Source organism: Sebastes fasciatus, chromosome 14 (assembly GCF_043250625.1).
Source record: "Sebastes fasciatus isolate fSebFas1 chromosome 14, fSebFas1.pri, whole genome shotgun sequence".
In the NCBI taxonomy this organism is placed as follows: Eukaryota; Metazoa; Chordata; class Actinopteri; order Perciformes; family Sebastidae; genus Sebastes; species Sebastes fasciatus.
Genome location: NC_133808.1, coordinates 16428282 through 16455523, shown reverse-complemented (window position 1 = coordinate 16455523; position 27242 = coordinate 16428282). Strand labels below are relative to the sequence as shown.

The 27242-nt window shown below is 37.2% G+C and overlaps 2 protein-coding genes across 3 annotated transcripts; both read left to right on the top strand.

Moving 5' to 3' along the window:
• Positions 1-22709, top strand: hoxd3a (homeobox D3a). 2 transcript variants are annotated; one of them, XM_074659263.1, is made up of 4 exons: positions 1-250; positions 17140-17199; positions 19291-19864; positions 20990-22709. In XM_074659263.1, the coding sequence occupies exons 3-4, from the start codon at positions 19399-19401 to the stop codon at positions 21736-21738; spliced, it is 1215 nt and encodes a 404-aa protein (XP_074515364.1). In that variant the 5' UTR covers positions 1-250; positions 17140-17199; positions 19291-19398; the 3' UTR covers positions 21739-22709. The 2 variants fall into 2 exon arrangements, with proteins under 2 accessions (XP_074515364.1, XP_074515363.1); XM_074659262.1 differs by having other exon boundaries at positions 19291-19879.
• hoxd4a (homeobox D4a) lies at positions 5892-10573 on the top strand. The gene is made up of 2 exons (XM_074659264.1): positions 5892-8240; positions 8660-10573. Exons 1-2 carry the CDS (start codon positions 7757-7759, stop codon positions 8959-8961), a joined length of 786 nt encoding a protein of 261 aa, XP_074515365.1. The 5' UTR covers positions 5892-7756; the 3' UTR covers positions 8962-10573.
• Positions 22710-27242: the final 4533 nt, after the last annotated feature.

Here is a 27242-nt window from a genome sequence, read left to right as displayed (position 1 = left end):
CAAACCGATGCTGCACGGTCGGGCTTTCTTTAAAAAAAAAAAAAAATTGCATTCGTTTCATAAACGTCTGATCAGCACATATTTGCACCACTGAGCTGCTCATTCTGCTGGATGACAAGAGGAGCAACTTTCTACATATCTGACCTCTCCACACACAACAGCAGCAGCAGCTCTTCACTGCTTCATTATCCAAAAATGCTCTGCAGAGGTAAACCTCCAAGAATCAACATGGATTACCTCCCAGCTATAGGTAAGCTTTCTGGGTGCTAATAGGGTTTTATTATTAATGTGTGTGTGCATGTGGAGTTTGACAGCTTCCTGTTTCATTAGTCATGTAAATTAGCAGCAAGGGTGATGATGGCTCTCGTGTAATTTGGTTTGTTTCACGTGTTGCTGGAGGTATTGAAATAAATAGTTTTTAAACGCAGAAAAAATCATGTTAGTGTTGATGAAAATGTGCCTTTATGTGCTAATATGCTGCACGTATCAAATAAGGATATTATAAGAAATAATCAACTTAAATGTTCCTTGGAAACCTTTTTCATTTAGGCTCACACCTTTCTATTTGAAGATAATCTCCAGAAATATAGCTCTCTTTTTTTTTAAAGTCAGTGATGATGTTTGAGAAGTATTTTTTTGATGCACATAACTGAGTGCAGTTTCAGCTTCATGTATTGAACTAAACATCCTACATTTCGTTTTTTGTTTTGTTTTTAGCACACCGACTAGACTTTTTTTTATTCATATGTTCCTCAGTTTATTAAAGCCAAACTTCTATCATTTTGCATTTCTTTAGCTATACCAGAAAACCTGCTATGATGTGACCTACCCCCACTATATTTCCTGTTCATTTGCTAAAATGCGACACTATATATCTCACAGAACAAATGTGCTTTGCTATATATTCCACATATGCAAGGGTTGGCAGAAGAAGTAGAGTTTTCATAGCGGTCTTCAGCTGCCTGGAGATGGGGCCATGCAACGTGAACAAAGACAGTATTTCACTGTTGGCTGACAGGCAGCTGCGAAAGTATTTACAGCCTTACTGCAATGCGGCAAAATGGACCCTGCAAGAACAGGCACAAGTAGAAGCCTGCAGATTAGACAGGCTTCACTCTGTGGTTTCACAATTCAACATATTAGCTTATATCATTTCTGTGTGTGTTATATGTGTAATTGTGTAAGGCAATGTCTGACCGCAGGCCTTGCAACACATTTGAACAGATAGCAGTTTCCATGAATGGATGTGGTTTCCCCTTTTTCACCCTCATTTAAATCCCCCCCCTCCAGATATGTAGTCTGGTCCAATATTAACATTCTTCTGGATTCATGTGTGACACAGTGGGAGCTTTTGGAAACAAATGTTTCTTCATAGCAAGTTATAGATAGATAGATAGATAGATAGATAGATAGATAGTAACTTTATTAATCCCGAGGGATATTCAAGTTTCCAGCATCACAGTTCCATAGTGCAAAACATGTTAGGCAGTAAAAAAGTTAGTAGTGCAAAGTACAAAGTACAAAAAAAATATACCAGATATAAAAATACTAAAAGGCACAATACCTTTTATTAATATTATTATTTTCGTTTTCCACTTAGTAAAAAAATATTAATTGATTGTGTTTCTGTATCATTATCACCATCATCACGAGCAACAAAGTAATTTCGTTTTACCTGCTTAATGATAAGTAATAACATCTACACTGCAAAAACATGCCCATATTCGCACAGTACTCGTTTCATATTCAGTTTTCTACATATATATTCCAAAACATCAATTTGCAAAAGGTTTGGATGATTCTTCTTGTGTCAAATGTAGTTTAATTGCTTGCAAGTACTTAATTAATCCAAAGTCTTTAAATCAAGTTGTATCAGACAATGGACCTACACTTAATAAATCGAATATTGGAATAAACTCATTTGCATTTAAAAGGGAGGATTTCTTCCTTCTTCTTGCACATCTGTATCATCATCAAACATAGTTTTATCAAACATTATGATTAGGTGAAATTACTTGTTAGTATAGATGGAAATTTTTTGCAGTGTGAAGGTGGGGGAGGTCGTTAAAGTGCCAGCAGAAGGCGCTGTTGTCCAACAGTCAGCCTCTCTGCTCCCATTCAGCAGGCTGTGACCAGCAGCTTCACGAGCGCACTGATTGGCTGAGACACCTGGTCACGTGATCTGGTTCATTATTTGAAAATTGTTTTGAAGAATTGTGTGTAAGAAAATTAATTCACCATTTTTTAAAAAAAATTTTTATCATACATGAAAAGATCCGTTTTGTTTAGCAAATGAGATCAGCTGCTCTAGTGCTGCATTTGGTGTTGTGTGTTTGTTTTTTTTGTGTCCAAGAGCTCTACAAAGCAAAAACTGTTGTTTATTGTGGCCATTAATTTATCAGACAGCACAGTGGATGCTTTGTAACCATCTGAGTTACAGATGTTGAACAAACTTGTAGCTTCATTGACAGCAAGTGAACATTTTCATACAGATTATTGGGAGTTAAGACATCATGATGATGAGGATGATGATGAAGGAAACAGTCTTTAAGAAAGCTGAGGGAGCTGAAAGATAAATGGCTTAATTAATATGCGTAAAACTTAAAATAAAGACATTAAACGACAGAAAACATAGAACCAACTAACAACAGGAAATATGTGAGTGCAGTTTAAACCCCCAGGAGGCCATACAGGGACCTTTTACCCTCAAATTATCTCCAAGGAAATAACTTTTTATGAGGACATGCATGTAAAAAGTGACAAGCCTCTGATTTGATACTCATCCATTTATCATACCTGCCCCACAAGTGGCAGCCATCCAAACCTCAACATCATCATCATCATTATCATCACCAGCCTCCTCTCTGCAGTTGAACACAGGCAAAAGGAGAGGAGGAGCAACGAAACCGCTCTGCACTCTGGGATTGGCCCGGATGAATGAATGACATCAGTCTTATTGTGTCAGGTTCACTGGGGAGAAAAATTTATTTGAGCACAAATCAGTGTTGCATGTTAACACTTTAGAGGTCAAGAGGCTTTCAGTGAAATGTTATAATTAGTTGTGGAAATTCTTGAATTAAATAACCAGAGAACAGATCATAGGAATGTTAATATTAAGACCCAGTTATCAGACTTTGTTGTTTGTTCAAGCTAATAATAATAATAATACATTTATATATATATATAGCACTTCTCAAAACAGATGTTACAAAGTGCTTCACAAGACAATAAAAGCAGATAAATAAAGTAAAAGATATGGTAACTGTTAAAACAGAACATCAGACAATAAAAGCAGATAGAGTAAAACAAATATGGTAATACTGCTAAAACAGAACATCACAGAACATATCAATAATAATAGAAGTGGTAGGACAAGTTCATAAAACAATGATGCATGTTTGGCGTTTTTTGTTAACACTTTAGAGGTCAATAGGGCTTCAGTGAAATAGTGAAATGGTATAATCAGGTGTGGAAATTCTTGAATTAAATAACCAGAGAACAGGTCATAGGAATATTAAGTTATCAGACTTTGTTGTTTGTTAAAGCATTGCAGTAATAACTTATATCTTATAGGGTTTGCAAATAACTAAAAGTATTTTTTATTATAGTGCACCCTTGTTCCCATTTCTATCATGGCAGTTAGTCTCCAGCTTCCTCCTTTCCTTTCCTTTCTACGACTTTTCCTCCATGCACATCAGTGTAATCGCTGTTATTGAGTAAGTGCAACTTTGAGGATTATTTATGGGCCTGCGCGGTGTTGTGAGTGGCTGTGAGGAAACACGTGATGCCATTAAAGTTTGTTTTATGGCCCGGGACTTGACAAGCCAAAATATAATTCTCATTGTGTATTAGTAAGAGCGTCCAGATGGGTTGGAATAGAGCTGTGAATTGGCAGCGAGCTTGTTGTGTACCAGTATAGGCTGACTTTTCCTCTTCAGCATGGACGTGTTTGTTCCTCGGTGTGCCATGCGTTACTGTCTCTGTGGTAAGCTGTGTTTTTATCATTCTGCTCGTGGTGGTGGTTATTATGGGCGTGTGATGTCACTGTTTCCTGCCTCTAAAAGCTGCAGCAGTGCGCGCTCAGCTCAGGAGGACACACAGATAGTTGGATGATGCTGGAAGGAAATCGTGTTTAATCTTATTATAGAGAGCTTTGGTTTGGCTTTAAACCTCTTAAGGAGTCAATCGATGCTTTTTTCGGATGGTGTTCTTCATGTTGTTGGTTTTGTTTCACTGCCACATGATTTCTTATTTGCTTGGAGGTGGAGAGAAATCAACCTGTTGTCACCAGAGTTTTTTTTTAAAAGATTCCTGAAGAATTTGGGGAAATATTTTGAAGGCCTAATTAAAATAACACAAGTTATGTGGTGTAATTATGTTACAATTATCATTTTTTATTATTCACAATTCGTTTGTGCAACATTAGCTTCAGTGTTAAGCACTTATATAATATATATAATAAATATTATATTATTATTATATATAAACAACTAAAAAACAGCATTGAGATTACAAAAATATAAATGTTCCACATTACTGCTGCTTTATTCACTGTATAGGCCTTATTGCATTTCTTGTGCTATAGGCCTTTAAATTATTAATTCCCCCATTTATTTTTAGAAAATCCAGTCTAATAATGGTTAAATAATATTTAATACAAATTTAACAGGGAATTTAAGCTTTATTTTCTTTTATAATTTTTTTTTCAAGGCAGTTTTCATATATGCAATCCAATAAACCAACTTTTAAGTAGATGAGCTTACAGACAAACCCATATACACTAGAGAAAACAACCTCAACATTCAAAACCGAAACAAAACCAAGAAAAGAAATAACAATAATATTTGTTTCTTTAATTATCAGTAAAAAAAACACTCCCTTACTTCGCCCGAAAATTAGATTAAATAGGCCTCGTGTTTTTCTGTTGCTCCCAAACGCTCAATTCTGGGCTTTTTTGATTGAAAAACCTTGTAATTGTGATGAAAAAAGAGTCGAGCTGAACTAGTTAGCTCTTCTTTTAACACAAGCTGCCAGGAAACGCTGACTTTATCATTCTTTTGTTGTGATTCTCGGCTTTGACCCGTCTGAAGGGCTAGCAGAGGAAGGTGAAAGACAGGTCAGGCTGTCTAACTAATATTGAAATGTGAAGTGCAAGAACGAATTTTTACAGATGCTAATATTTATCTTTTAACTGTGGTTGAAACGAATATTTAAAGATTTTTGTTGAAATATGAATGTACATTTTGCAGAGTGGAGATTAACGTTTATTTCTGCATTATGCCAATTTGTTTCACTTGGTATGAAAATATATAGAAATAAGTAATAATAATAATCTCATTTTGCGTCAAGTCAACTTCTCATTTTGCTGATTTCTGTTTTATTTTGAAGGCCTTTTATTGTAACTTTCAACTGGTCAACAACGTGAATCAAGCTGAAAATATAAGCAAAATGTTATATATATTAAACAAAACGACTTAATGCACCATCCAGTAAATAATCAGTTAATGAAAACGTTTTTTTTTCTTATTAAAGAAGAAAACATCGACTGAATGTCTGGCCCAATCTTTATTCAAGCTTTTCCAGAGCTGTGACGTGAACGCAGCGTCACATTTGGCCAAATGTGCTTCCCAACAAATATTTAGTAATAATTTAATTGTTCAAATCTGACACACTCAAAGCCTCATACAGGCCTATAGGTGCCATAAGGATTTAGATTTATTTTTTTGAATAAAAGAAACTCTCAGGTTGATATAGGCTGGATGAAATTATATTATTATAAAATTAATTGATATGTTTTTTTCTGATTTTTGTCATTTTGTAAAATAAGCCAATGTTCACCATTATCAGCTTTAATTCATTTGTCTCAGACAGACTTGCAGTAGCCTCCATGGCGGTCTAGTTAATGGCTGTAAACTTTTGCACCCTTTGAGCTGTCACCAGGATTGAAAATAATTGAACTTCTTGATAAGTTTGTAAATGATTTAGTTTGACCTCGGTGGCCTCCAGCCTCATCTTCTGGAGGCAGTGGTGATAAGCTGCTATATTAGCCAGCAAATGGTTCTCTGAGTTGAGTTTATAACTGTATCTGTGATTGTGAGGGTGACAAGCTTGCAAAAGTTCTTTATATTATTTGAAGAGGGTGTATTTTTTCCTCTAACTTTGAACTTGGACTATATGCTGGAGTGGAGAGGACCCACTGCACAGAAACCTGGGTTGACCTGAGAGATACTGCCTGATATTTTCCTTCAGTTGCTTGTCATTTGCTGCTTAAATTGACAGGAATATCCAGAAGAAGCCTGTAGGCCTACAAGTTTCTTCTACTTTTTTTTTTTTTTTTGAAGTCTGACATGACCTAAACTCAAGGAGATGATTGTACCAGAGAAACATTACAAGAAAACGAAAGTAAAAGCTGCTTTAATGAGAGAAAATAGAAAAAGAGTATTATTATAGCCTATAATATGGCTTCTTCAGATTGTGTTTTTTTCTCCCATCTGGTTGTGATGCATCTCTTATTTCCTTATGTAACATTGTTTCTGTAAAGCCACTTTGTAAATGATGCTTGGCTTGAAGTGCTCTGCTGATGTGGATATGGCTGCTCAAAGTGTGCAGTGTGGCTTGCCGTCGTCTATATATACCCTGTAGAACCGAATTTGTGTGATAAAACCACAATCACAGATTCGATTCTAGGGGAGTATATGGTCGATGAAAAAACTTCGATCCAATGACTTATTGCACATCTTTATTATGAGTTGCTTCTTGCTGTCAGATGTAGATGCTCCTGCAGTGACAGTGTTGGTTTATGAATGAGAGCCAATCTGACAACACCACATATACTTTACAAGAAGCGCTCAGGGCATGAAACTCTAGAGGCTTTAAGGGAAATCTGAGGCAAAATGTTTCACATGAAAACAGACATATAATGAGGGAGTTATTTCTATTTCATGTTGGGATGGGTTTATACCATGCACTTCTCCAAGCTGTAGCTTCTTCCTCCTGTGGGTCGCTTGTGTGTCTCCACATTATTGATTCCCAGAGGCTGCTGCTGCTGGCCAATAGGCTCCTGAGACTGTTTTCCTCAAAGGGGATGGGAGCAGATGAAGTGATGAGATTCGTGTAACTTTTGGATGACCCCTTCTTGACAAAGACAGTGTCCATCAATTGTCCTCAGTCATTATTCGCTGCTTTTATGCCAAGGGGCTTTTTGTATCTTTTGTTGGTTTCTCTGTTGAACAACCATGCCTTCAAAGTTAGACCTTAAAAACTGATATATTTTATATATCTTGCATAAAAAAAAACATGTATGCATGCACAGTCAGCGTATATCCTATTTCTTTATAACATATAATTTTAAAGTTAAATATTGAGTTGTAATCATGTGTGTTTTTCTTATTTTCCCAGCATGCCTCAAAGTTAGACCTTAAACTGATATATTTTATATATCTTGCATAAAAACAATCCCATGCATGCACAGTCTCCTATTTCTTTATAATATATCATTTTAAAGTTAAATATTGAGTTGTGTGTTTTTCTTATTTTCCCAGCATGCTCTCTTATTATCCAAAATGCGCACCCAGATGTTTCAGAGCAAAATATTTTTTTTTATCGCACTGGGGTCTAATTTGGGTGCATCTTTAAGTTAGATAAAATTGCCTTTAGTTGTATGTTTACCCGTTTATGGACCAGCATCACCTCCATTGGCCCATCTGGTCACATGGTTCGCTAACTTTATTCAGTTGACACCAAGTAGGAGGGCTTTATGGAAGGGAGGAAAAAAAAGACAACTCGAGAAAAATTAGTATTTTTCTACCTTCAGAAATTAATGGCCATGAGTTCGTATATGGTGAACTCTAAGTATGTGGACCCACAATTTCCTCCCTGCGAGGAATATTCACAAAATAACTATATACCTGAGCAGGGCTCGGACTTCTACAGTCAGGCGACACAGGACACAGACTTTCAGCATCCAGGGATCTACCCAGCACCACGGCCAAACTACACGGAGCAGCAGCCCTTCAGCTGCACCACTGTGCACGACTCCACGGTGCAGCCACGGGGTCATGTGCGCGAGAGATCCGGCCGCTCGAGCCCCTTTAGCGCGCAGACTGAGGAGGGGCCCCCGGTCCAAGTGGCCGGACCCAGGACTTGTGGACAGCAGCAAAACACAAAGAGCCCAAATGGGATACAGTCCAAGCAGTCTGCAGTAGTTTACCCCTGGATGAAGAAAGTCCACATCACTACTGGTAAGATTTCTTCTTCTTCTTCTTCTTCTTCTCTTATATGGACCAACTGAGACCTGTACTTTAGGAATCATTCAGTGTAATATTTATGGGAGTCTTTTGAAAGGGCCTCGCCAATTACACAAGTCATAAATTTTTATAGCTCTGGAAATAGGCCGCTAGGTGAGCGCCTGAAAAGCTCCTGAAACACACATATTGACCGCTTGTAATGGTGCTTAAATCTGCAGCAAATGTGCAGAAATTCAGTTAAAAAAGCACTCATTATTTCCTTCACTCGCTTCCACGTGAATAAAGTTTGAGCGCCTAGAGAGAGACTTCTCTTGTTGTATTGTTTTGCTTGCCACATTTGGTGACTTTTTGCACCATCTTTTTGTTTTTGTTTTTGTTTAATACCCTGATTTGTTTTTCTTTCTCCTCTATAGTGAACCCGGACCACACAGGACCCGAGCCCAAACGGTCCAGAACAGCTTACACCAGGCAGCAGGTTTTGGAGCTTGAAAAGGAGTTTCATTTTAACAGGTATCTGACCAGGAGGCGACGGATCGAGATTGCCCACACTCTTTGTCTCTCCGAAAGGCAGATCAAAATCTGGTTTCAGAACAGACGGATGAAATGGAAGAAAGATCACAAACTGCCCAACACCAAGGGCAGATCTGCACCAGCAGTCTCCAGCCATCTGCAAAGCCTCCAGAAGGATAACCAGACTGAGATCACATCTTTATAAGAGAGGAGGAGGAACACCTTTTAGAAAACTGTACATAAAAAAAAGACAGAGGTTGCATCTGACTTTTTTGCATGGACTGATGTTGTTTTAGCCATTTTTTTATTATTATTATTTAACAAAAAAAGACCCCAGCAGTGTTTGACTCTCCAGACTCAAGAGTCAGAAAATCAATCAGTCTTTTATATAAGTTTGAAAGTTGTTTTAATTTCCTCAAAGAGACACAGCAAAAACATCGAAACAAACTTCTTCTTTTTTTTTTTTTTTTTGGACGTTTCCCATCTGAGGACATTTAATGATCAACCTCGGCTGATTTCAATGGATTTAAACAAAAGTGTTGCAGCTCTTCATCACGTGGATTCACGCTGGTTTAAAGATTGAAATATCTTTATTCAGAGCACACACACACACACACACACAAAGGTTATTTCAGTTTATCTTCCTAGTCAAACCTCACATTAAACGCACAATATATATATACTTGAAGGAACCATTATTTCCATAGAGCACGCCAAACACAACCTACTTTTTCGTAAGTTGCAAAAAAACCCGTTTCAGTTCCACGTTTTCTTTGTGACTATAATATGTTTTAACTTATTTTGTACAATAAAAGCTTTGAAAATTTTCTTAGCCTAAATATTATTCCCAAAAAGCAAAGACATTCCTGTGTGCGTTACTATTCAGAGTGCCCTTATAATAAATCTCTCCTGACATCTTTGTAAACAGTGTACATTTTCAAGAGGCTCCATTTGAAAGTCTTATATATGAAAGATCATTTTGTTTTCCTGCATGGCATCGAATTGATATTGGATGTTCAGATCAAAAATCCAGAATATTTAGGAGTGTTTATTTCTTCTTGATACGATTTTTTCATTTATTTATTTGTTTAAAAAAAAAAACGTGTACATTTTCGTATAAGCACACATACAATTTTTAATTAAAAAGTATTCGTTAAAATTTAATTAATCTAAAAACATGTTTGAACTCTTGTGGATTATTAGCATGGCTTTAATGCAACGTTTTAGTCTTTTTTTAGTTGATGTGGGAATCTTCTAGTTTGTCATTTCCACCGAGCATCAAGACAGATATTTTCTTGTTTTAAACCTTCATTGTCTAAGGACAAAAAAAAAAAAAAAGCCCAGAAGCTCTGAGGTCTTCTCTGTGAAGTCTTCACGATGAGAGGCTTTGAAAAGGTATTTCAACCGAAGGTCGACAAAAGCAGCAGTGGCAGGTTCATCCAGGGGACACATTTCAGCCTCGAGGACTGACCCCAGCACCCTGACCCGACGGACAGGCTGCATTTCTCTCCATGCAGGCGATGCTCGCTTTGGTTTGGAGCTTGTTGTTTTTTTTCCACCCTTTAAAAAGCCAAAGCAATTCAAAGCAAAAGTCAGTGCGTTAAATTCCACAGTTTTTAACACGTGTTTCAACAGCAGGCCTTATTTATATTATCAGCCCCCCTAAAAAAAGCTTCTGATTTGTGCATTTGTCTCCTCATATGTCAATATGCAATCTCTTTTTTGGTTTTATTTTTGTACATGCTTTTTACCTTGTATTGTGCATTGAGATGCGAGAAGTATATTGGAAAAAAATAAAGATTTCTACTGATTATGCATTTAAAATGACTGCAGAAGGCACTTTTTTGTCGCGATTTTTCTTTTCTTTTTATTCCACTCCGAGAAATATTTAGATTTTTAGGGGAAATCTATTTTTATTCTGGGCACATGTGAGGTATTTTTTTTTATAATTTCTCTCATTGCTCAAAACTTATTTTGTTTGAATTGTTATGGGTTTTATTTAGTGTCATTCGTTTTGCGCCAATTACAAAAGGATCACTTTTGGTGGGAAAAGAGTTTTTTCTTCAGTGGTAACGAGCGTGTGGAGCCATATGGACATATAAACATCCACAAACGCACCAAATGTGCGCTGCGTGAGCAAATTCAGCCTCTTCTCCTGTCAAGCATGAAATTTACGAGCATAAATATATCATTGGTCTACCTATAAGTGTGGCATATCTTTAAAAAAACATGTTAAAAAACGAGGTTTTTAACTCTGGCTTGTCATCATTTCCACTCATTAGCTCTTATCGAAAGGAGCGAGTGCGCAAAAACATCCTCAAAAACTCGTATAGTGGAGCTTCTCAAGGTGATTTGATTCAATGAAAACAGCATTTGGGTTCTTAGAAAACTTGATTATTTATTACAAATAGTTATGCATGAGTCTTTATTACAGAAGAGAAACACAAATAACTTTAACTTGATACTTTATTACAAATAGTTATACATGAGTCTTTATTACAGAATAGAAACACAAAAGAAATTTACTCTTCTGGTAGATTCAAACTGACAAATAAAAACTTGGTGGTCCTACTCCAAAACCAGATTACAACACATTTATCATTACACATAAACTACTATATAATCTACTTTATATTTGATATTAAAACCCCCTCGTGCTTCATGATCTATATGCCTTTATTGAAAATGACCCAGTGCTACACTGACCTCCGACCCTCCACACTGCAGAATCAGCCCTGATACAAACACAAGTGGTCATAAAACGGACATGTGGAAAGACAATCTCAGTCAGTCACTCAGCAGTGTTTTCATCCCCAGTGACCACTGAACTGATCCCCTGCTGCAGAGCTACTACACTACTAGGCCTACTAGGCGTGCACACATGATATGTTTGTGTGGGTGTATGCGTAAAATACACGAGTTGTGTCATATAGATTCAGAGAGAAGCTGAGACAAAGTGATGCCACCAATCCACCATCCTGCCATAAATGATCTGCACATAGATGCTGAAGAGAGGATGAGGAGAAAGAGAGAGAGATGAGAGGAGTGGGGGAGGGGGGGAGGGGTGTTATTGGCACAATTGGACACTAACCTACCTTATATACATTAAAGATAACGTAACTGTAAATATGTTTTTTTATTTTTTATTTAAATGCAATTTAATATCAACCATGAGCTGAGCTGAACTCAGCCAACATATTTTGGCAATATGTGACACTGCGTTCACGTCACAGCTCTGGAAAAGCTTGAATAAAGATTGGGCATTCAGACATTCAGTCGATGTTTTCTTCTTTAATAAGAAAAAAAGAAAGGACATAGGAACGTTTTTATTAACTGATTATTTACTGGATGGTGCATTAAGTCGTTTTGTTTAATATATGCATATAACATTTTGGTTATATTTTTACAGCTTGATTCACGTTGTTGACAAGTTGAAAGTTACAATAAAAGGCCTTCAAAATAAAACAGAAATCAGCTGAAATTAAACCCAACACACTCCCCCTCCTCCTCCTCCTCCTCCAGCTATTATCAGGTCAGAGCAGCCTACTAGTGTGTAGCCACATTGACCTGTTATTGGCAGAATTGGACACTAACCTACCTTATACACATTAAAGATAACATAACTATAAAAATGTATTTTTTATTTAAAATCAATTTAATATGAGCTGAGCTGAACTATTAAAACATGAAATTAAACACAACACACTCCCCCACCTCCAGCTATGATCAGGTCAGAGCAGCCTGCTACAACGTACAGTGTGTAGCCACACTGACCCGTTATTGGCACAATTGGACACTAACCTACCTTATATACATTAAAGATAACATAACTATAATTTTTTTCATTTATTTTTTATTTAAAAGCAATTCAATAACCATGAGCTGAGCTGAACTCCTGCTATTAAAACATGAAATTAAACACAACACACTCCCCCCTCCTGCAGCTATTATCAGGTCAGAGCAGCCTACTACAACGTACAGTGTTGTAGCCACACTGACCTACATGTCTGAGCAGCAATAAATGGGAGCCAAAGGCAGTGCCATTTTCAATGACACTGCACCCAGTGCAGGAATACAACGTCGTTGCTCTCCATCCGGCCATATTTGATTTCCAGCTGTTTTTTTTTTTCGCAGAAGCTCTCTCTCCGAGCCAGACAACAAACCCCCCTATAAGATATATTAAAGTGCTGCTGTCTGCATCCAGAGATATAATCCAGAGACTATACCACTCCGCTTCTCTATTCTCGACCACGTGATTGTCTAAATAATTAATGCAGCACGTCCCCCTAGAAACACGGCGTCGTCATTAATCGCGAGGACTCTATCAGACTTGAAAACTGAAGAGATCCCCCCAAGAAAATAATATCCGATACCCGGCAACACCGTATACAGCGACACATCCGAACCGATGGATGCTTGGGTAGGTAAATATTTCAGCATTCTTCATGTTGCCAGCCACGAGCTGCTAAATGACGATATCAAATGTCGTGATATTTGATAAATTGATGCCTTTTTTTAGTGTGTGTGTGTGTGTGTGTGTGCGCGCTCTGATGTGCATGCTGTAGTCGCTGTATATGCATGTCTTTTTTTATCAAATATATTAGAGATGTTGCAGGATTGATAGGATGAATGGTAAAAAGTAAAGGGCAGTGACATGTATTTATGGCTGCTCGCTGTGAATAAATGCTCTTTCTTTCGGACACAGCTCAGTGTGGCCCCTCCACTGCATGGGCCCACTCTTTTCTTTCTTTATTCACTGTGAATAAATCAGATTTATACCAGTTTAGTGCAACAAAAAAAATCAAAAAAGGAAATTTATTTTGTAAAGAAACTGCATTATAAATTGCTAAGTAGAAATATCTTGATTTATTGTGGAAGTTTTTTTTAACACGAGATAAATAATAGGTTATTTATCAGTTTTTTTTATTGTTAGTGCATGGGGGACGATTTGATTTAGATTTTCTAAAAAGAAAGTGGTGGAAGTTTGGAGCAGGCTGACAGCTTCTGCCTCCTTGTAAATCATTCCCAGTAATTCCTGAAAGGCTTCGAGGCTGTTGGGGGGCGAAAACTGTAAATCTTTCACTTTTATTACCCTCTGAACATATGCTGCGACGCTACCAGTCCTGCATCTTCTTCTTCTTCCTCCTATTCTTCTTCTCAGCAAAGATAAGCCACCGCTGAACCAGCCGACGCTCTCTGCGGCTCCAAATCTTCCTCTTCCAATCTGGTCTTTTCAAATATATTTATTTATTGGTTTTCAAACCCTGCTTTTTAAAAAAATATAAATATATTTCTGTGATTGATATAGAAAACAATGCAGGAGAAGACTCTCTCACTCTTTGTGTGTGAGTGTGTGAAGGCAGACACAACAAACAAAAGATGATAATGTGGCTTATTTGAATACAATCAAGTCCCAGCTGTTAGAAAACAAAAAAAATCCACACGTTTATTTCATAAATCATTTTTTTTTTAAATGCACATATATCATCTCAGGAACTGGGCGACTAAATAGGACATATAATAGGACGTATAATATTATCCAAACTACTTGAAATGTGGTGCGTTTAAGGTCCACTTTGGATGCTTTTATTGTGGAATTTCTTTTTTAATAACAATCTATAAAAAGGCTGGACATTTCTAAAGCTGCTGAAGCAAAACAAATTCAAAAAGAAATTCATTATAATAAACGCACGCAAAACACTCCACACTGCATGGGCTGCAACTCTGATAGTGTTCAAATCTGTATTATTAATATAACAATATCATAACGCGTGTGGTTAAATACTGTGTGCGAGTTGTAATTCAGCAGGAGATGAAAAGAAATAGGCAGTGGGACATTTTCACACAGTTGAGATGAGGAAATAAACGCCACCCTTTATCAAAATGGATTGGTGAGGTATAAGGCTCGGTTGTAGAAGAGAACAATCACGTGAACAAATATGCTTGTATCTTAAGGCAGCGCCTTTATTTGTCATCACAAAGCTTCCGAAACACCCCCTAAAAAAAATCCCCAATGTTATAGCTCCAAATATGTACAGGCCTTTTTTTTATGAATTCCTGTATATATTTCAAATGAGGTGATTGATTGCCAGGGATTTTTTTTTCTGGAATAAGGATACCTTGTTGGCTTTTTATTGGTAGTTGAATGCGAGTCCTTCCATTTCTTTCGGGAATACTGTCTCCATTGGTATTATGGAAATGTCTGAAAAACAGCAAGATCAGGTTTAGGACAGCATTGTCTCCAGACAAAGGGTGAAGGATTTATTCTAGAGACTGCGTGGAAAAGCAACTGAGACTGAGATGGGAAGCTGCTTTATGATGAATTGATTCGCAGGTAAGCAATCGCACTGCAGAAAGCAACCTTTAACCAACGGGTTAATATAATGCAAGGAAATATATATATGATTTATTCCACTCAGTGGAGCTGATGCTTGTTAATGTCGCTCTGGAGTCGGATATGGAGTCCACAGCTATACCTCCTCTAAAGCACATTCATATATATATTTTTTTATTTTTTTTCCTTGAGAATATTATCGACAGATTTGAGCTCCAGCTGCTTTTCTTTCAGCTCATTTCGATGAAAACCGGCTCGTATAGGGAAGAAGAAGAAGTATAAGAGAGCAACTTTTTTTCTTTTTTGACTCTTGGATCGTAAATCACATTAATTTGTTGTCTTATCGTCACAGTGGCGTTTTGCCCGTGATTTATGTGGTTTCAACTATATGGCTTTGTTAACCTGCAACGTTATATTATACATGAATTCATATTGGATGTTTTGAAGGATTGCCGGGATGGATAGTGAACAAGGATAAAAAGGCAAATACTTTAATTTTCCTACTATTTTTGGATGCGTTTTTTTTGGCTTCACTTGTATATATGCGGTTAATTGTAATTTTTTTTCTTTGGTATTGAGAATTAAAATCAGACCTGAGTCTTTAAGACAATGAGAACTTATTTATTTTATATTTAATTTGATTATTTCCCATTTATTATATTGTGCTAACATATTTACAATGGATTTAATTTATGAGCACTACATCTTTTATCGTGCGTAATTGCAGAATAGCTGCTGAATTTCTACCAAAAATCCACAAAAAGCAGCATTATATAGCTGCAACTGGTGATTTTGCATTTTCAAAGCAGCTTTCTCCAACAAAAACAGACCTTTGCATTTTACTACAAACAGACAAAATGATCAACTGCAGTTATTTCTTGCATGTAAGAAACCTCTTGCTTATATTGTGCTAACAAATTTAGGTTTAATTGATGAGCACTACATCCTTTATTGTGCGTATTTGCAGAATAGCTGCTGAATTTCTACCTAAAATCATCAAAAAGCAGCATTATATAGCTGCAACTGGTGATTTTACATTCTCTGAGCAGCTTTCTCCAACAAAAACAGACTTTGCATTTTTACTACAAATAGACAAAAATGATCAACTGCAGTAATTTCTTGCATGTAACAAACATTTCCAACAATAACAAACCGGCTCTCCAGTGCTGTATTTAATTGAAATGTGAGCAGGATTTGAGAGGTCTAGCCAGGAGAAACGACTAACTGGGATAATAACACTCCACATTGAGTCCGGCCCATTGTGTGAACCAAACTTACCGTAACAGCGCGTAGGCGAAAAACACTGCTGTCTGAAAAGAGGAACCATGTCTGCTACTAGCAGCCCAGTGGGCTCAAACAGCTCTTCAGGCAAAGATTATCGACCAGTTTAAACAAATATTCAACATGGAAGGAAGCTTAAATCTCCTAGTTATCTTCAGATAGAAGCAGGGAAACAGAGGTGGTTTCACACGCACAGTAAATAAAACAATCCACTGATATTTCCTGAGGTGTAATTTCTGCTTTTTCTCGCCGTCGGTCGAGCATCTTCTCCTCCGTTTCTGAAAAGCTGCTTTGAATTTAGTGGAGAGTTGAGTTCTACTTGAAGCCAAACTGCTCGTTGTTCATTAAACTTTGACTTAAAGCTGAATGACCCAAAAGGTCACCAAAAAAAGCTTATGACTGCTAAATATTTGGGCTGGCTCTTTGTGTAAAAAAGTGCACATGTAAGACTTTTTTTTTTTTCTCTCTCTCAAGCAGAGACTCGGAAAAAAAGTGTCATATGTGGTCAAATTCAGTCTTACAATTAAGCAAAATTTAAAAAATAAAAATAAATTAATTGTCCAGGAATTATTTGAATTAAAAATTTTTTTTTTATTTGAACTTTTATAATTAAATTACATTTAATTGTATTTTTTTGTGGTGGAGAAGATTGGGCCTGATGATATTAATCTTTATTTTTTTTATATAAAATATGCATCGAGCCTATATGTGACTGTGATTTAAAAAGAAATCTAACGTGAAGAAACTCTTATTTCATTTCTCTTGCAGGTCGAGGTGGGAGCAGTGATGAATGCGTGAGGGAGATAAAAGAGATTTGCACAGATTTCGGTGAGTAACACTTCTTTAATGAAGGGAGTTGGACAACAAACTGCTAACAAGGTGAAAGGGTGATTTGTTATTAGGGCTACATATTAACGCTCACAGTGTTTCACAGGAGGCTTAAATCACCAACGCAGACATGAGGGATGACTTTAACTTCGCCTGTATACGGCTAATTATTTGCGGATGCCAGAGTCAGAATCAGAATCAGAATCAGAGTCAGAATCAGAATCAGAATCAGAATCAGAGTCAGAATCAGAATGAGAATCAGAATCAGAATCAGAATCAGAATGAGAATGAGAATCAGAATCAGAATCAGAGTCAGAATCAGAATCAGAATGGTGTTTATTGCCAGGTGTAAGAGGTATACACTAGGAATTTGCTTTGTTTTTGTTGGTGCAAGTTAAACAATATAATAACAAAAGAATAGATAAAAACGTTAGAATATAATAAGAATAAAACAAAAATTGTATTTCAGTATGTCCAATTGCAACGAATTAGAGCCAACAAAAACATATATTTTTCCACAAGAAAATAAATTATAAAATGAAATTTAATTAAGCTTACATTCTCCTCAATACATTAGTCAAAAACATGCAAATTATAAATCATGCAAACCATTTCATGCCAGGATTCCCACATTTTAACCGGTGCATAATTCGCCTCTTTTTTAAGCAGCTCTCCAGTGTTTCACCTCGGTGTTTGGCTGCAGACTCAGTGCGCTCAGCCAGCATGGAGGCATCGCTTATAAACCAAGCCTCTGTATGGGAGAAGAGGAGTATGAAATTCTTTCCCCTTGCCTTCCTCCTACGCTTAGTTTTACACTTCTGAGGGCTGCGAGTCTCGAGGACTGTTTTGCTTTTCATTCCTCTCTGAGGCCATTTACAACCATAACATTTGCGGTCATAAATTGTGCCGCGGTCCACACTGACAGGTGCAATTGTTATGCACGGCGCGCGGGCTGCACCTCCTCGAGCCACCAACATTACAGTAACAGGGCCCTTTGATATTTCTGTTTCAACTTAAGAGTTCAAATGTTGCCTCTGTTATATATTCTGGAAACAAAATGTAGCAACTATAAAAAAAAATATCCAGAATATTTGATACATTTAATTCTCTCTGAATTAAAATTTTATTTACAATTTGAAGATGCATTTTTTGCCTGAATGGAACAAAGGCTGAAAACCAACCAACCAGCCAAAATATACGGGTTAAGGCTAAAGAAATATCATATGTCCCACTCCCACCTCTCCCATAGTTACTCACCGATTTCACCTACTTTTTTTTTTGTTCACTAATATGTTTATTTTCACAATAAGACAAATAAAAAACAAAACAACAACAAACACTGGTACAACTCAGATAAAAACAATTTATATAGGAGGTCATAGGAAATAGTCCTTATAGTGCAGGGAAATCACAGGATATATGAATTCATGTTCAAGAGACTCCTTGTGAGATAATGGAAGAGAGTTCAGGTCCGATATAATTCAGATAAGGCTGCCAAATATTGTGGAATTGATCTACTTTGGCATGTAGAATATTTGTGAGATATTCCAAAGGGACCATCTCAAATATCACTTTTTTCACCAGCCTTGGTTAGAGGGTTTCTATCACCTACCTTTTTTAATATTAACATTAATAACAAACAGTGGATGTAGCTTCTTGTGTGCGTAAAACGTGTGATCCAAAACGCATGCGCTCGGCCTTGGTGGGCTATATATTTCTGCTGCTGGGAACACAATGCATGACGGGCTTTGTCAGGCCTTGTGATTAGTGAAAAGGACTATTGTTTGTATGTGTGTGTCAAATGCTGATTCAGCTTATTTGTGAGGGACTCCTAAAAGCCTCCCAGAGGGTCCTTTAAGCACAAGTTAAACTTTAACTTGTTTTGTGCCACAAAATGAATCTGGGAGCTGGGAGATGCATCACTGTTAGAGGCAGTTGGTAACTTCTAATGTATAGTAGCTGAGTATTGGGCCAAGCAGAGGGATTTTTTTCTTGAGAATTTAAACCCTCAATCTCAAAAGTTGCAGCTATAATGAGTGTGGGCCTTATTCATGTGTGTCCGGATGAGTCTGATGTATTTCTCTTTTGTAGGTCACAGACTGGAGCAACGGTGGGAAACACCAATCACGTGAATAAACAACACCCATGCCATTGGATAGAGTTGCACTGGCTTATTGGCTTTGAATCCATAAAAAAAAAATGCAGAAAGCAACATACTACGATAACTCTGGACTTTTTGGAAGCTACACCTTCCCCAAACCAGACTCTTACAACTATGGCCCAGCTCACCAGTCCTACCCAGCTTCTAGCATTGACAATGACTACCCGGCCTCAGTGTGTCCCATCCAGACCTCCTCTGCTGTCACCAGGCCACCGACCCTCAAAGACAGTGACCTGAATGGAGACTGCATGCGTCAAAGCAGCAGTCAAAGCAGCAGCAGCAACAGCAGCAGCCAAGCCACCAGTATTATTGTGGAGCAGCAGGCTCCTCCACTGTCTGCATCCTCTCCAGGCTCCATCAGCTCTGCAGCCCAGAAGAAGAAGTCCCCATCCGGCAACAGCTCTTCCAGTACTGCCACACCAACTCTCACCAAGCAGATATTCCCCTGGATGAAGGAGACCAGGCAGAACTCAAAGCAGAAGGGCAACAACTGCACCAGTGCAGGTAGAGACCCTGATGGTGCGTGTGTATGGGTGGTGGGGGGTGGACTGGGCCTTGTTTGTTTGTTTGTTTGTTTGTTTGTTTGTTTGTTTATTTAGATCCCCATTAGCTTTTGCATAGCAGCAGCTATTCTTTCTGGGGTTAACATAGTTTACATGGTGACAATACAAAAATTCACACTACTCATCATACACTAACATAACACATTGTAATGCATGTCAACTGTAAATAAAACAATAACACAGTTTAAAAGACAAAAACACAAAGAAAATAGAAAAAGACTCCGACTGAATCTATCATGATCTAACAGATAAATATCATCATTTAACATGGAATGCCCATAATACCCTTACACACCCAAGAATACTTATTAATTACTAAAGTTGTGCTTGTGATTGGTAATAAGAACTTTAAACATGCACTATCTGCTTTTAAACATGCACTATCTGCAATCATCTTGGACTCTAACCACTGGCGCACTTTACACTATACATCCTATATACCACTTTATAGACTGCACATATTACATTTATTTATTGCACATACTACATTTATTTATTGATGGACTGCACACACTATGTTCACCCATTCACTCTGTATCTTTTATATCTCTTATTGTTTTTCATAATTTTTGTATACCTTTATACCTCTCCTGTGTTTCACTCTGTTTGCTGATGTTTGCTGCTTTGACTTTGGGCTGAAATAGAATAGAGAATAGAATAGAAAGCTTTTATTGTCATTGTATTAAATACAACGAGATTCACAGTGGCCACTTCTTCTGGTCAGTGCTTTAAAACAAATACTTGACAAGACTAAACGAGGCAGATAAAACATATAACAGGTAAAACACACACACAGTTATAAAGCAATATAAAACAGGTAAAGTAGATGTAATAAATAAAATATAAACACAAGTGTTACACTAGAAGTATAAAATATAAAAATAGATGTAATGTAAACAGAGGTAATTGCACTTGTAAAATAGGTAAAGTAGATGTAATAAATAAAATGTAAACAAAGATGCACTTGAGGTGTATATTGCATCAAGGATATATTGCACAGATAGAGGTATTCACATTCAGTCATTCACTGAGGCTATAAGTTGATGCTGTGGTTGTTTTTTTCCAGGTGGCGAGTTGAGTGATGAGAAGAGCCCACCTGGACCAGCCTCCAAACGGGTCAGAACCGCGTACACCAGCGCGCAGCTGGTGGAGCTGGAGAAGGAGTTTCACTTTAACCGATACCTGTGTCGCCCGAGGAGAGTGGAGATGGCCAATCTGTTGAATCTCACCGAGCGCCAAATAAAGATCTGGTTTCAGAACAGGAGGATGAAATACAAAAAGGACCAGAAGTCTAAAGGGCTGGCTCACTCTCCCCTGGGACACTCCCCGGACAGGAGCCCGCCAATGAGTGGCCCAAATCACATTGGATACTCCGGCCAGCAGCTCCAAAACGTGAGCAGCCTCAGCTATGACGCGCCGTCGCCTCCATCCTTCGCCAAGCCGCAGCAGAACATGTACGGCCTGGCCGCCTACACTGCACCCTTAGGCGGATGCATCCCGCAGCAGAAGAGGTACTCCGAGTACGACCACCACATGCAGCAGAGCAACAGCAGCTTTGCCAATGCAAATTTGCAAGGCAGCCCAGTTTATGTGGGTGGGAACTTTGTTGATTCCATGCCAGCCTCTGGTCCCATGTTCAACCTGGGTCACCTTCCTCACCCATCATCCACCAGCGTGGACTACAGCTGTGCGGCTCAGATCCCAGGAAACCACCACCATGGACCCTGTGATCCACATCCCACATACACAGACCTCACCTCTCACCAAGCGTCTCAGGGAAGGATTCAGGAAGCGCCTAAACTCACGCATTTGTAATAATAATAATAATGTGGTTTTATTGTGTGTGTGTGTGTGTGTGTGTGTGCGCGCGTGCGTGTGTGTGTGTGTATGTGTGCCAAAATTTATGTTGCGCTCTTTTTTTATTACCTCACTAGTCTAATAACTACACTCCCAAGCGGAGTCGTGTTGTATTATTATTACAGTATTATTGATATTACTATTAATGTGTAATTATTTTCTAAATAATAATACAGTTTTTTGTTCATTTCTGTTGAATATATTTGGGCAGCCTGGTTGTTCCTTTTTTCTTTGTTTTGTTTTTTTCTCTCAAGTGCAATGCGCAATTTTTTTTTGGACTGAATATTTCATGCTGTTACTTGAAGGTAAGTCTTGTAGAAGAAGAAGAAGTAGAAGCTCATCTTTAGAGAGAAGGACTTTTAGGGACATTTTCTGTCCTGTTTTGTATAGGATCTCATTCTCCTCACGGGCATCCTATTTATTTATTTTTGTATTATTTTTTGCATAATCTTTTCATACTAGCATATAGCCTATTTATTATTTAATTACTTTTTGTATTGCACATTATTTATCGTTTATATGCGAGTATTTATAAGTGTGGAGTTTTTTTTTTGTAAGATTGGACAGATCAGTGCACTTGGAAAGTGTTGGCAAAACAGGGTTTGAAAAATGCTATTGACTCGCAGTGTATTGTTGAAAAAAGAGCATTTCTAATTGTAAATCTGGGGATAAATGGGACATCTGATAGTGTATAAACACCACTACGTGTCCATGGTTAATCTTGTGTCAAAACCTAAAGCAAAACGTAGACTATCGAGAAATATTATACACACCAGCATGTCATTTCGTGTAGTCCATTACTATTTTTGATTTGTCTTCCATTGTTATTCCATTCAGTTGGATATCCATAAATTTATGAAACCCCTAATGATATTGAAATGTTATATTTTATTGTGTTTAACATTTTGTAAATAAAGTGCTCAAACTTGTATTTTTTTTATTGCATTTTGTTGATTTTTTTTTTGTAAAACACCCTGCGGCACTGTTTTCTGATTATTTTAATTCCTCCCAGTGAAACTGTCAGGTAACAGTACCGAGGAGGCTTATTGACTCCACAGCTCTACTGTATACAGTCCAAATCAATAATTAGACACCAGGATATCTAAACCTCATCAGACGGCTCTATGCTTCCAATGCAAAGTGCATTTCAGCAGGATAAAGGGCTCTGCACATTATTGATGTTTCATTGGTATGAGGGAAGTCAGTCTATGGGCTTATTGCACCTTCCACATGTCACTTATCATTTTTTTTTTTAAGACTCGACCACATGATTACCTTCCTATATCTGCTGGGACAAGAGAATATAAATCTAATTATAATCACTGGCTGTCTAATTGATGGGTACACAGCTTCAAAATAATGTTTCATAAATAGAGAAATATGGACATTTACTGATGGGGATGGGTAAGGCAGAGCATATTGGTGACAATAAAATAAAAGCAAAAGAAGATGCTTTGACATTGGAAATGATGCAACGATGGGTGTGTGAGAGAGAAGGAGAGAGAGAGAGAGAGAGAGAGAGAGAGAGAGCAGTTCATCCTTTATTGCTCCTGGAGAGCCATTTCAAAGCTCATTAATCAAAAACTCGTCGCTTTCAGACTCCTCGCTGATCCCTCCTCCTCCTGAACAAAGCATTTGCATTCCAAATCCAAGTAACACATTTCAAACTGAGCAGCCTCCATCTTTAATGGTGGGGGAGAGTTTAAAGAAAAAAAACACACCCTACTGTGTTCACATTTTCTGAGATGATGCATCCTCAGATTTTAAGATCATCAGTGACTTTAAATTCACAGTGATCCCCAAAAAAGTTTCAGCTGAATGTGACTCAGCTCTCAGGTATTAAAGCTTTTTAAAGTTGATTTCATCTCATTTCATTGTGAATTTATTTCTGGGTCTTGGCTATAGGAGCTACTAAACAATAGGCTACAAATCACCTCAGTATTCAGTGGATGGCGGCCATTTTAACCCTGGTGAGCTCTTTCTTCTCTCATCTCCCCCCACTGCAGCTCTCTGCAGCTCTGCTCTTTTAGAGATACTCTTAATAAAATAACATTTGGAAAATTGAACGAAAAATACATTATTATTTTTTTAAATTTCAAAACAAGCTGAATACTATAGGATAATGCAATTATTTTATGTGATCTGCATTATTTTGCATGAAAATTAACTAATTCAAATGAAGATTATTTAATCTAGAATAAAAGTATTTTTTTCTGGAGTAAGAAGAGCTCTAAAAATTTTAATATGAAAAAATAATAATACATATATATATATATATATTATTTTTTTCAATTCTAAACTTTTAAACCTGATGATGAAAACATAGGCTACCATGGGCAATCAAAGTAGGAAATAATAATAAAATCAAACAAAATCGCACAGCTGCAGCACCAAATGGAGCAAATGGAGCTTCAGATGTTATCTTTGCCATCACGCCTCTGACTCTGTGATTGGACATGAGGGTGTAGCCAAGATCAAATTAAACAATGTGGCATGCAAAAAGGAAGTTTCACCCCATTTGGAAATAGCAGCAGCATAGTTCCTTTGATTAGAGCTGCTCTAAAAAAAAAAAAAAAAAAGACTATACTTTATAAAGTGAGGTTTGGTTAGAAAACTATATGAAAACAAGCTACTTTACAGAGTCTTGTTGCTATATTATGAGTCTGAATCTTTTTTTAAACAGAATAAGATTTGCAAGATTTTAGGTTATGCTTACATTTTGATTTGCAACTTAAGTGAATCATAGCTATAAATAAGTAAGAGAAGAGAAGCTTTTGTTGGAGCAGTGTAGTGCAGCTGGAACTCATTTAGAGCTCCTGATTGGATGAAAGCAGAGCAGACCACGCCCACTGAGTGGAGGCTAATGTTTACATATGAGGAAGTATCTCTACTGTAGGAGACCTATTAATGAGAACAAGAGGTGTTAACAGCCAACAGGGCATCCTAACAGTCAATTAAATTAAATTAAAACATATTGATAGGTATTTTTTTTATGTTAAAGATGGTGGACACAGAGCTTACATCCTTCTGTTTGAAGTCACATCTCATATTAATTTATAGGCTGCAGGAGGAAATCTTTATTCCCACTGCACCAACATGAGACACTTCTTTAATCAGACCTTGGAAGAAAAGTTGGTGCGCACAGAACATATCGCGATGGTTCCTCCTCTGTGAGCAGCTTTCATCTCCATCCCAAGAGGGCTTTTATTGTTTTACACGCTGCATGGCTCGAGAGACGAGCGCCAGCAGGAGTTGCAGGAGTCGCAGACAAAATTAAAGAAATTGTCTTTTTATTAAATGCATCCTGCAGAGCGAAGTTGGATTATCATCGGATCAAGACTGAATTTCAACAACAAAGAAGAAGTGAACAGAGAAAGGATTTTTCATCTCAACAAAATCTGACAAAAAAAACCCCTAAAAGGACTTGGTTGGTTGGTTTGTAGTTTGTTTCAGATTTAAAGAGAGTCGTGGAGCAGAGGACGTGAAAAGAAAAAAGGAGGGCCTGAAGGTCTGCTTTGGTTTTTATCACAGCAACTCATGTATTTCCTCTTAATGGAACAAATAGATTGTGTTTTTTTGTCGCTGTCTCTCAAACTGTGATGAAAAGCTCCAACTGTGATGATTTGAGGAAACTTGCTGCAGCCTAAAGTGCAGGATTTATTATTATTGTTGTGACTTTAATCTACAACAGATAGCTTAAATGCCTCATATTGCTCCAGTTTCAGGGAAATGTGCTTTAAAATAATTTGCCACCTTTGACTGATGATTGGGAAGTTAACGTACTAGATTATTATATTGCTGTGGATTCACTCACATGTTTATTTATTTACCTGTATTTTATGTTTCTTACAGTCAAAAATAATTAAAGCAGGCCTATAAACGCAATAACTAATTTTGTGTGTTTAATTTCATTTCTACATCTTTCTAAGGATAACAGGGTGCTGTTATTAATATAAATAATATTGTTTGTATGCCATTATGTGATGTAAAAGTTGCTAAATAAAATTGACCTCATTTAATGTATATTGATAAAAGGGAATGTATTAAAAGATCAACTTTTTCTTCAAATAAAAGACTTAATTTGCCTTGAAATTATGTGTTTTTTATTCACTCATCTAAACTATTTATACAAAATACAGGAGAGTCAAAATATTTATTTTATTCTGTAAAGAAGGTGCCATCTTTTTCCTCACAGAAGTCCACACATCTACACAGTGCACATTTTATATAAAGGCTTTACATAAATGGTTTTACATCCTAATTTTTGTTTCAGTCCATTAAACTGATTTAATTTCTTTCCTTGTTTGTGTTGATGTTCAGTAATTCTTTGGTATCAGACACGAGGAGGAAGGATCTGTATCACACAACCTGACCATCTGTAAATCCTGACAGAGGATGTGAATGTTGGAGGACACCATTGTCACAAGTCCTTCCTGTCCTCTGGCCTCTGCTGTCATTAAGGATCCACCACACCGTGTGTAGGTGGATGAGCAGAGGAGGCAGACACTCTGTGTTGTTTGCCAACTCATAAAACCTACACACTGCATTTTCCTTCTGAAAGGAAACCGACTATAAAACTACTGCAGGGCTACATCACATCCATGAATACTCATTATGTGTGTATTGGTTGCATGGGCCTACATCTCTCCTTCTGTTATATTATTAAAGAGGGCATATTGCATATTGAAAAGATCTGTACACACACATAAACTGAGCAAAGTAAAATCATCAGAACCAGTTTTATTTGCTAAGTACATGCAAGGAATTTGACTGTTTATTATGCATCTCTCTCACTGTACTTACACAGAAATAGAAAACTGGACAAATAAAAGATAATAGAATAGACAGGACTTATTTAGACAAGTAGAGAAACAAGAGGTGTATATATAGATATATATAAAAAACACAAATGGCCAACAATAAAATAAGAAATAAAATAAAGCATCTGTATACAAGTCAAGTGTTCTTTAAGTGTAAACAATACAGTTAGTTCAAGGAATCATCACTAAATGGTCAAATAAGTAGATTGTAAAAGGTGAAAAGCCTGAAATCAAACTGCAGAACTGGATGCCATTCATTGAAGACTAACTTAGTGATGCAGGTTTGCTCCACATTTTGCACAATCTACATCACAAGCACCTTTAAAATGATTATTTACAATGCCAGCTCCCACTCTCCTGCAGCTGTCCTCTGCAGCTGACTGAAATTGACTTCCAGTGAAGTCTGGGTGGTCCTTTGTTTTGCATACTCAACAGCAGGGATAGTGTATGCAAAATATTAGGAGGAACCAAGAAGAAAGCATTGATTAGAAACTGAAAATCTGAATATTATCCTTTAACAACACAAAACAATGATAAATATTGTCCTGAAACCCTCACGGGTACTGCATTTAGCATAAATAAATATGCTCAAATCATAACATGGCAAACTGCAGCCCAACAGATAACAACAGCTGTCAGTGT

Bases quoted from the DNA above. Each gene is read 5' to 3' on its own strand.
- hoxd3a (XM_074659262.1), top strand. From the start codon at position 19,399: ATGCAGAAAGCAACATACTACGATAACTCTGGACTTTTTGGAAGCTAC. The intron at 19,880-20,989 runs GTGCGTGTGTAT...GTTTTTTTCCAG, and splicing joins TGCAGGTAGAGACCCTGATG to GTGGCGAGTTGAGTGATGAG.
- hoxd4a (XM_074659264.1), top strand. From the start codon at position 7,757: ATGGAAGGGAGGAAAAAAAAGACAACTCGAGAAAAATTAGTATTTTTC. The intron at 8,241-8,659 runs GTAAGATTTCTT...TCTCCTCTATAG, and splicing joins GAAAGTCCACATCACTACTG to TGAACCCGGACCACACAGGA.